Consider the following 11,557-nt stretch of genomic DNA (forward strand, 5'->3'; position numbering starts at 1 on the left):
TAACCCCCAAAACTCCCAGTGCACACAAACACAGCACTCCCCCCCCATACAGCACTCCACCCTATAATCTGGTGTGCAGCTGCAAGCATCTGCTCCACTCCCTCTCTCTTTTCCTAACCACTGAATTGATAAACACATCGATCATAAACCCACTGACACACGGTGGACCAAGTTTCCTTTTCATCTGGACTAGGTCTGGGCAGGCACTGTGAGCACAATTACTGTTAAAAAAATCTAGATGAGCAGGCAGTTTAAACAAATTTATTAATGTACAAGAAGCACAACGCAGTGACAAGTCCTGTAATAATTAGACCCATTAAGATTTTAAGTATGTCATGAAGCTGTGAGTATTTCTTGTAGTATTATATGATCTTTACTCTATAAAGAGTGATATTTTGCCATACTGATAATCTGGCATGCAGTATCTAAGTAAGTAACTACTGAGTTGGCAGCCTGAGGAAATCAGTTACTGCCAAGTTCTGTAATTTGGCAGCATCTAGTAGGTTACTTATTCATTAGGTTCAGTCATAGCTGAATAATTAATCACAATATGGAAATGTGCTTCCAAACATTTGCAGCAACAGATCCTTCAGTTGTAAATTATCACATAATACACATTTCTGGAGGAAACATTATCAAAATGTTGCTCACAGATTATTATTTTTTGAGACATGAAACAATACAACTTTACCTGCCAACTTAACCGGATAAACAACATTTCTACTTTAAAATTATTTAGAGATCATCAGAATGTTCTTTACTCGCATGCACAATTTAATTTGATTTATTATAGTTTTTTTGTATCAAACTTATACCATTTACATTAATTTACTAAAACCACCTGTCCTTAAACCAACTCGATGCTTGAGATATATATTATTAAACTTGACAAAAAAAAATTCCATCTTCCATTGGAACAATAGTACTATTTCCTGATTTAACAAGAAATATACTTGCACCTCTTTTTATTTATAAAGTTTCACAACCGTGTCCTCTTTACCGGTATATATTTATGAAATATTTGTAGTGATATTTCATAAATATGAAAAAAAGGAATTTTTCAGTTTAAGAAAACACGTCACTGAACATGTTAGTGAACTCATGTGCTCATATTTTGTTACAAGCATTGTTGGCTATATCAGCAAATTATATAGGCTATATAAAAAAAAAAAGTTTGGGTAATTTTCTATACTTATAGGTAAATACTTATTAATTTTCCTCTGTTCATTTGTAGAGATCTTACATCCTCGTTCATATACAACACTGCCTGCATGAGTTACATTCATTGACATTTTGAATGCACATACCAGGATGCGCCTCAAAGATATCGCGAGATATCATCTAACACACTCTTGCTCATTTCGCTGGTATCGCGAGACTGGAGTGACTTGCGTGAAATTATCCGGTGTCCGTCTCCGAGGTGAGTAGGGATGCTGGAAAACGTGAAAGAATAGGCTATAATTTCGTCTAAATTACGGTAGAGATTGCTGGCGAAATGGTATATGTTACATATAATTTACATTAAATACCTGAGTAATTTATGATTTGTCAATACGCAGGCCGGCTTTTGCTGCTATAGTAGGCTATTTGCGTCGTGACAAAAATAAAAGATGTTTAAACAGTATCATTGCCTCATATGACTTGCGCCGGTTTACCATATGAAGGCATTTCTGTTTTGTAAAATATACAATGGAATTTGAGCATCTTTTGCATAGCCTATTCATCAGCAGCCCACATATGTGTAGGCTGACGTTATAAATCAATTCTCATATCAAGGTTTTTCTGATTTTAAATAATTGTGTCCATTTGTGTCCATTGCTTTAAAACCATATCTGAAACCTGAATGTGAACTGATCTGGGCTTCAGTAGTTCTGTTGGATTTAAATTGTGATACAAATCAACAGTCTCAGATTTTCTGGCATTTAAATACTCACTCATGATGTGGATGTCATCACCATTTTATGAAGGATGAGAAACCTCTCTTCCTTACAAACACAGTAAGGTCCATGGTGCGTCTCAATCTGTCTTGCAGCACCTGAAATAAAGTAATACTATGTAAGTTTTTCTAATATAGGTGTTTCAAATTGGATATTTTAAAAACCGATGATGCCGGACTGGACTAGGAACATAGTTTTGTATTTTTATTGTACTGACTGAGTTTTTTTTTAGGTGTAGTCTATTGTCTAAGACTCCGTGTTCCATACACATTTATTTAATCAGTGCATGATGACAGTTATGAGTCATTTGAGATGAATTTGCAGATTAGTGCTCTCACTGCAAGGCTAGTTCAAGATGATCTTACATTAACATGACATCTCTGATATACATGTGCTCTGGTTCTGTTTTTTTAAGGATTACATTTGGTTGCAGGCTCTAGTAACAGCTATATTTTTCCAAATACAAAGTAAGCCTTATTAGTAAAGTGTGCAAATTCCGAGCATGAGTTACCATACTTGGCCTTCACGTCATGCCATATTTTCATCTGTACTGCTATGCACTCTAAAACATGTAGAAATGAAAATTGTCGAAATTTGCTCTCCTGATATGTGGTGCTCTCTGTGAAAGAAATATGTTATTTTATGGTTTGTCCTGCCATAGTTAAAGATCATAAATTGCAGAGGGGTTTCTAGAAGAGTCTATAAGAGGAACATTGTGATATTTGTAAGGGTCAGACAGGTAAGACAGTTGTCATTTAAGAAAACTGATTCAAGATTTTGTCTTTTTATATAAGTAAAGGCTATCCAGCTACGATGGGGAACATTTTTGGCAACCTTTTGAAGAGCCTCATTGGGAAAAAGGAGATGCGGATTTTGATGGTTGGGCTGGATGCAGCTGGGAAGACCACAATCCTGTACAAACTGAAGCTGGGAGAGATAGTGACTACCATTCCTACTATTGGTAAAGCACATTTTCAGACTTAAAATGTTTAATCGCTTAATTATTATTGTATTATTTTCCTCTTACACAGAGACAAAGTCTATGTGAAGTTATAGACAATGTCTACTCTACTCGTAAAGAAGGAAGTCATGTTTTACGAATCTTGCCAGCTTGTAATTTGTTTCCCATTGTGCTGTTTTGTTACTAGGTTTTAACGTAGAGACTGTCGAGTACAAAAATATCAGTTTTACAGTGTGGGATGTTGGTGGCCAGGACAAAATCCGACCTCTGTGGCGTCACTACTTCCAGAACACACAAGGTGAGAAGAGGACTCGTACACACACACACACACACACACACACACACACACACACACACACACACACACACACACATGTAGTGTTTTCATTTTTTATGGGGACTTTCCATAGACATAATGATTTTTATAGTGTACAAACTGTATATTCTATTCCCTTACACTAACCCTACCCCTAAACCTACCCATCACAGAAAACTTTCTGCAATTTCACATTTTCGAAAAAACATCACTTTTTTGATTTATAAGACGTTTTCCTCATGGGGACCAAAAAATGTCCCCACACGAACAAGGATTTCGGATATTGCCATCCTTGTGGGGACATTTTGTCCCCACAACGTGATGATTACCAACTCACACACACACACACACTAAACACAAATTATTTTAAATAAACAGCCAATACACCTTGCAAATCATGAATCATGGATGTGACATAAACTAAAGCCTAAACTAAAAGTGTACAGTCAGTAAGACAATAATTTTTTTTAATACTCACCAAGGCTGCATTTATTTGATCAAATATACTGTAAAATGATCCATCAGATATCATTCTAATACTCTGATTTGCTCAAGAAACATTTCTTATTATTATCAATGTTGAAAACAGTTAATATACTGCTTAATATTTCTGTTGGAACTGTGATACATTTTTTTCATGATTCTTTGATGAATAGAACTTTCTAAAGAACAGCATTTATTAGAAATAGAAATCATTTGTAACATTATAAACAGTTGCTACCTCCATTTCATCTCTACTTAAATATCCACCGTAACGTGAAAATAATTATTGGCTGTATCAAATCTCAATAGCAGTGCATCCCCAGTCCATCCCCAGGGAAAACCTTCACTCCAGAAGGTGTGTATTAACCCACTGGAGTTTTGTTATGGATGGATGTGCTTTTTGGAGCTTCAAAAATTCGGGCACTATTCAATGCCATTACAAAGCTGGGAAGAACCAGGATATTATTTAACATAACTCCGATTGTGTTCGGCTGAAAGTAAAAAGTCATATATACCTAAGATGGCTTGAGGGTGAGAATTTTCATTTTTAGGTGAACTATTCCTTTAACTGTCACTTTTGATCAATTTAACGGATCCCTGCTGAATAAAAGTATTCATTTGATTTGCAAAAATTTTACATACATCAATAGAGGAAGGAAATACCTTGTCTGAATAAATTTTGCATTTATATTAGTATTAAGATCTCATATTGGGGCCCACAAGGGTCTTCATTGTCCCCTGCCCTGTTATTAATTACTACCTCTCCAAAACCACATTTCACATAATTTCCCATGTATTTTGAAGGTCTGATCTTCGTGGTGGATAGCAATGACCGCGAGCGAGTGAATGAAGCCAGAGAAGAGCTGATGAGGATGCTGGCTGAGGATGAACTGAGAGACGCTGTACTTCTCATCTTTGCCAACAAGCAGGCAAGAGCTTCCTTATGCTTCTGCTGTGGTCTTCAAATCAGAGACAATTTATTGATGTTAGCATTGTGTTTGCCATCTACCAATATAACTTTCAAAGCACCCCTAAGTGCATCAGTTTCTATAACCTATGTTGTTGACAGTGGAAACCCATTGAATTATTTGGTGATGTCCCTGATGTGGTTGTAGTTCATTAGTGGACTGGTAGTTAGAAGGGATTATTGTAGAAAACGTCAGTGATCAACATTTGTAAGACAGAAAATGTTCCTCAGTCTTGTTCCTCAGCGTGCCTGTGTGTGTTTGCCTGCATCTTCCAGATGGCAGAGGTGAAAACAGACTATTTTTGGACTGGATGAGCTCTCTGATGATTTGCAGAGCTCATTGCCGGTAGTGGTTGTTGAGGTCTACCGCTGATGTGTTGAGCAGTTTTGAAGGTCTCTTTGATCTGATGATGTGCAGCTGGTGTATCAGAGTGTGATGCAGTAGGACATGATGCTCCCATAGCTCCCACAGTAGCACTGATTCTGTAAAAGATCTCTAGAGAAATTTAGGCTTTTCGGTGTGTGCAGGAATTATAGACACATCCAGGAAAATGAGTTGAGGAACTATGGGAAATCCTCTTTGATATGGATGCTGAGGAACTTAAAGCTGTTTTCCTATATGCTTACTTGTTATATAACTAATGTTATATACTGATATTACATTATTTGAGAGCTATTATGAAGGTTCCTTTACGGGATGCACAATATATATCAGTACAAAATATATATGCATGCTCATTTCCTCTATTGTTACACTTAGGCCTGGTTTTACAGACAGGGCTTATATTAAGATAGGATTAGGCCTTAGTTAAATTAGGACATTTATGTAGCTTTTATAAGTGTGCATTACTGGTGTGCATCTTGAGACAAAACGATGGCACTGACATATTTTATTTAGGATATGTCAGTGCAAGTTGCTTTCAGTTAACATGCAGTTTAGTCTGGGACTAGCTTAATCCTAATCACCTAATACTCACATAATGCTAATACTTAAAAACACTAATATTGTTAATAACAGTTAAATGGTATCTTTAGCTAAACTAAAAAAAAATTATATCCATTTTCAGACTGCACATTATAATGTTGTGATGCCTCAAATCAATGTGTTTAAAACTGAAGTTAGTTTCATTTAATTTTCTGTATTTTATATGTAATTATTTTAAATTATAAATGTTTATTTTTTTATTTTATAATTTTAAATGTATAATTTATTTAGACAAAATAATATAGAATTTTTTATTTCCACCATAATATGAAAATAATTATCAACCATGTTGGCCAGAATTTTAATAGCAGTGCAGTCCTAGTTCCTTTGTGATTCGTTATAATTTATATTTATATTTAGACAAACCAGTATAGAATTATAGTATAGAAGTCGGTATGAAATTAACCTTATCTATTTTGTAAATGCATGTTATAGATTTTATTGTGAATGATTCATCCTTCCATTTATATGTTTCATTTTTCATTTTCTTGTAATGTTTAATCAAAATGTCATAACTAGATTTTCGGATGAAAATGACTTCTCTGTGGTGACATATCCCGGACTTCTCCAAACATTTAGTCCGCTTAAACCCCGCCCATTTCTTACAATCCACTGTAAGCTCACAATCATTTTTGAGTGCAACGGCCGAAATCCAATCAACAACCGGTGGATAGAACCAAGTTTCCACCTCACATTTTTTCTTTTTCTGATAGTCCAGACCATTACACTTGTCACCATGCGGAAGAAAAAATCAGTCGCTTTCTCCATTTCATTTCTACTTTAATGTCCACCATATTGTTCCTTATAGTCCACATGTCGCAACTAAACTATCTATGTAGGCTGTATACATAGTAAGATGTGTAGTTGTGTATGTTTCTTTCTCACTCTACAGGATCTGCCAAATGCAATGAATGCTGCAGAAATCACAGATAAGCTGGGTCTCCACTCCCTGCGCCATCGTAACTGGTACATCCAGGCCACTTGTGCCACCAGCGGAGACGGCCTATATGAGGGTCTGGACTGGCTGGCCAACCAGCTCAAGAACAAGAAATGAGGCAGGCTGGATCCAAGTGGAACCAGTGGGAAGTGGCAGCTCATCAGCGAGCACCAGTGGTTTCAAAGATTCTTTCATTCTGTTTACAAGTTATGACCATCGGGAGTCGGGTCATCTCAGACAGTGTAACCCCTCGCTACGTCCCACCTAACAGATCCGTGAGATGATTGGGGTAGCACTAGCACCCCATGATTCATATTCATTCTTACAAGTGAAGATGTTTTACTATTCTTATGTGATTTAAACATCTCCGTTTCTTGTGTCTGTACACTGTAAATGTATAAAAGACAGGGAGTGAATGAAAAGCTTTTACTTATATACTTCTATGGAATATGGAGGTGTCGCTTAAATGCAGGTCATTTAAACTATATTAACTGCACTGATAGATGAGAAACCTGTTGATTCAGTTTCCTGAAATATTTAAATAAAATCAAGTGAAATAATACTCTGAAAACAGTTGAGAAACATGTTGTGATTTTTGCTATAGTGTTGTTGTTTTGCTACTGAAAATGAAATAGAAATGCATTGTGATTTATTATTAGTATATCAGCCAGACTTCATGACTGTCAGTGTTACACAGGGGTGATGATGCTCTTATTGTATGTCTCCACACAATAACGGGTGTCTCTGCACAGGTTGCTGAGCAAGCTTTGGTTTGTAAATAGATACAGGACTGTGGATCTCTTCTTTCGGCATGCGTATTTAATTGCACAATGTACAAGAATTATTTCTTTTGTGTAGCTGTTTCTTTCTGTTCTGTTGTGTAGCTAAATGCATGTTTCACCGACTATATCCGCTGCTATTACGTGTTCGTCTGTGTCGTGCCGACGGTGCCGTGTACGTGTAGACATGCTCATTGAACGCGTCATCACTTGTGTTGCATTTATGTTAGTGACTTTTTGCTAGTGTTGCATGGGCAAATCTGAGGAGAAGAACAAGGGTAAATCTCTAGCTATGTGACTGGTGAAGCTGATTTAAAAGCATTTGGTAACTTCACACAAATGCTGAAAAGAGTGTCAGAGTGACTATACAGTATAGTCACAGGTACTAATAGACTCAAATATGGTTGTGTGTGTACGCTCATGAATGACTAAGTGTGTTTATATATTGCACGCTTAATAAAGTATGCATTTAGATAATTGAATGTGAATATCTATTATTTCTTGTAAAATGTGTCCAGTGTCTATACATTTTTTTTTAATGTTCATTGCATTGAGATACGGTTCATTCTGCAAGCATTCAAATCAAATTCTAAATCAACTTAAATAGTTTTCCCAATTTTGCATCTGCACACAAAATCATTTTCAGTCATCCATACTTACATTTATCCATATATGCATCTAGCTCCTCAACCAGTGTTACTATTGTTAACTAAAGCTATTACAAATCTCATATAAAGCTGAAATAAAATATAAATAATAAATAAAAACAAACAGTTTTTTTTTATTGCTTTGGCACAATGTTCACAAGCAATCGGTCCAAAGCTCTTGGTACTAATATCACCACAGATCATCAAAAGTGTAGTTTTTTCCCCAAACATTTCAGCATAATTTCAGTTGTGTTAGTTCAATACACAAAATCTCAAAGTATCCTTTTCATTACACAAAATAAATGTTTATATATAAATGTTTCATTCACAGTAACTGCCTTTCATAAACCTCTTACTATCAGACTTTTGATTTGCATCTCTTCTCGTTCAGTTTTATATTTGTCTATTACTATTATATTATCTAAATTAAGTTAATGGTTAATGTATCATTTGGTACACCTATAGTTTGTTCAGTATACAAATCATTATGTCTATGGAAAGTCCCCATAAAACATGAAAACACAACGTGTGTGTGTGTGTGTGTGTGTGTGTGCGTGCGCATGAGAGAGAGAGATTTGCAGTTTGTGGACTGTATAGCATTAGATTGATACATCAGAAGAAGGGACACAAATTGCATCAAATACAGCATTTTACATTACAGTATGCCATGTGATACTGTAAACAGATTACCATGGTAAAGATGGCCACATTACTGTAACTCACCCTTCCTCTGAAAAGGTCAATACAGATTCAGTCAAATGATACCGTGAGAACATTTACTGTATTGGCATCAAACTGTTCTAGCACAAAACCTCATGGCTGTGCGCCTTTTGATAACACACTAGATAGATACTATTACAAACAATATGGATTCAGTTACCTAAGTTAGGTAATGTATTTTTGAAAATAAGTTTTGAAAGAATGACTAGCTGTGTTACAATTGTGGATTGTGGATCTGCTTGGATTTTTGTACAAAGTGTTTTGAAAATGTACACCTGTGAAAATAGTACAAAAGTGTTTTCCAGTTATTACTCTCCAAAATGAATCATTTTAAAATATGGTGGAAAATATGGTGGACCAATACAGCATACAGCAATTTGTGAATTTTTCACTATAATCTCAACACAGCCCGCAATCCCATTCAATATTATTTTAGTATTGTCTATATACTATTATAGTATTTATTCATGTTTTGAATTAGTTTTTATTTTCATATTTTTAGTTATCATTTTAATTTTTATGTGCTTTTGTCATTTGTATTAGTTTTTTCTTTTTTATGTATTTTACTTTATTATAAATTATAAGTAATTTTTTTATTTGAACTTATTTTTTAGTTTTAGTTAACAACAACACTGATCCCATTTAATTAAAATTAAAGTCAGAAGTGTTTAAGAGTTAATATGACAGGTGCCTGAGTACAAATTATAGCCTATGAGAAAAAAGGTATTAAATAATACAACAAAACCACTCAAAGTCTTGAACCCACATGGCTGACGAAGTTCATCCACTATAATTGCTTCCATTCTAAGATCTTTTTTTGTTCTTCTTCCAGAATTCAGTTTACACACACAGTCTCTTCAGTCATGATTCAGTGGTTTAGTATACAATTATAAAATTTGTTTCTGCATTCTGATAACTTTATCTGACACCACATATGTGATAAATCTTATCTCTGTGCGGTTTTGGGTTTGTGGAAATTTCATAGAGCGTATTGACAGTGCTTCATCTGCTCTGTGTGAACACTTATGGCTCAGAAAAGCCTAGAAATAATAAGAAGGGAAGTCTGTTTGTTTAGCAAGATGCCCAGTACCTCACCCCCTTATTCTGTGGCAAATCCCACACACCTCCCCGCCTGCCCTCACAGTGTGTGTCTCCAGGGGCGTGACAGCAGTATGTGGGTCAGGGCTGCTCCCTGGGTTGCCAGCCCCAATGGTCCCCTGCAGGCCGCTCATAATAGCGGCACCATGGCGGGTGCCATAGCTGGGATTCCCTCCCGTAACCGGGGCGCCCTCGCCCAGGGCACAGACTCACTGGCAGCAATGCTGCAATCAATTCATCAATCTGTGATGGGAGCTGCGACCACTGAAGCCAGGCCAGCCCACTCCTCATCCAGGCCATGGCCACCAGCAATGAGGCTGAGAGGCAGGACTGGAGAAATCAGGAGCTGGATGGCGTACGGATGATTATTTAGGGAGCTGTTGAGTGTGGGGGGAGTATTCAGTCAAAGTGAGTCAAAGCCATAATGAGAGTTGTTTCACTTTGGGCAGGTCCTGAAACAGGTGAAATTAGTACATGGAGTGGCAACTGGCAAGCATTAACAAGAGCAAATACACACGCATGTGAACACAATAATAAAGTGCTTTATTAATATGGCTTTTCAATGACAGATTTTTAAAGACTTTTATTTTTGTTCCCCCTAATCTTGAATACTTGGCTACTTTCTCCATCAAACAGTAAAAAAATTAAATAACAATAATTAATAATAGCCAATAATTATTATTATTATTTATTAAAAGTAGTATTAGTAATAGTTTGCTTATTCAAACTGTAACAAACAAAATGTAGGCTAAAATAAGTAGAAAAACACTCAAAGTAAAATAACGGATGGAAGGATAGATAGATAGATAGATAGATAGATAGATAGATAGATAGATAGATAGATAGATAGATAGATAGATAGATAGATAGATAGATAGATAGATAGATAGATAGATAGATATTCGTAATTAAAAAGTCCAATGAAATGGTTCAAAATGCGGTGGAAATGTAAGTGGTTTATAGACATAGGGGTGTACAGTAGGTAATCATTACTGTGAGTTTAAATCCTTCTCTGTAGTCGCTCCAAGCAACCATTATAACGACAAATTCATCTCAAACTGGCGAAGATGTTTTAGCTACATCCTTCAACACTTATCCGATGTCTCCATCTGCTGGACAACAGACTCTAGTGTGACGTCACTCAATTGGTTCTGGATATTTACTTATTTTCATTTATGGATTGGTCTACATTTTGGAAAGAATATACAGTATTTTGCTTAAAATCTTCCACATAATAACTACTGCTGTTTGCTTCAGACATGATATAACAGCCCTTAAGAAAAGTTACCTTGGTTTTACCCACTGTAGCACTATAGTAGGCTACTGCACACTATGTAAACAAACAGTAATAAAACTTAAACTATGATACAATTTTTGGTAGAAACATTTTAGATTCGTGATTTAAAAAATCCCTAGCAGATGTATAGTTTCTACATTTGTGAAGGCTATATAAACAAACAAACTAGAAATTTGTAGTTTTTTGTAGCCTATATATATATTTTTTTTTTGGTTTTTATTTTTCATAATGAACAGTGTTTTGTTTTTAACACGGTTACTTTGAGCTAACCATGGTGATGAGCTATGCATGGTTATAATGAATGAATTAACGGATTAAAAACAAATAAATTTGTAGTTGTTTCTATATTGTTTTAAGCTGTTATTTTTCATAATAAACACGATTTCTATTTTTGGAAACAATAGTTACTTTGAGCAAACCTTGAGCTATT

General features: G+C 35.6%; 1 protein-coding gene across 1 annotated transcript; it reads left to right on the forward strand.

The window, feature by feature from the left end:
* Positions 1 to 1,376: 1,376 nt before the first annotated feature.
* On the forward strand, positions 1,377 to 8,391 carry arf3a (ADP-ribosylation factor 3a). The gene is made up of 5 exons (XM_082144940.1): positions 1,377 to 1,420; positions 2,732 to 2,898; positions 3,086 to 3,196; positions 4,502 to 4,626; positions 6,542 to 8,391. Exons 2-5 carry the CDS (start codon positions 2,751 to 2,753, stop codon positions 6,701 to 6,703), a joined length of 546 nt encoding a protein of 181 aa, XP_082001066.1. The 5' UTR covers positions 1,377 to 1,420; positions 2,732 to 2,750; the 3' UTR covers positions 6,704 to 8,391.
* The last annotated feature ends 3,166 nt before the right edge of the window (positions 8,392 to 11,557 follow it).

Source organism: Leuciscus leuciscus (assembly GCF_965113295.1).
Source record: "Leuciscus leuciscus genome assembly, chromosome: 18".
Lineage (NCBI taxonomy): Eukaryota > Metazoa > Chordata > Actinopteri > Cypriniformes > Leuciscidae > Leuciscus > Leuciscus leuciscus.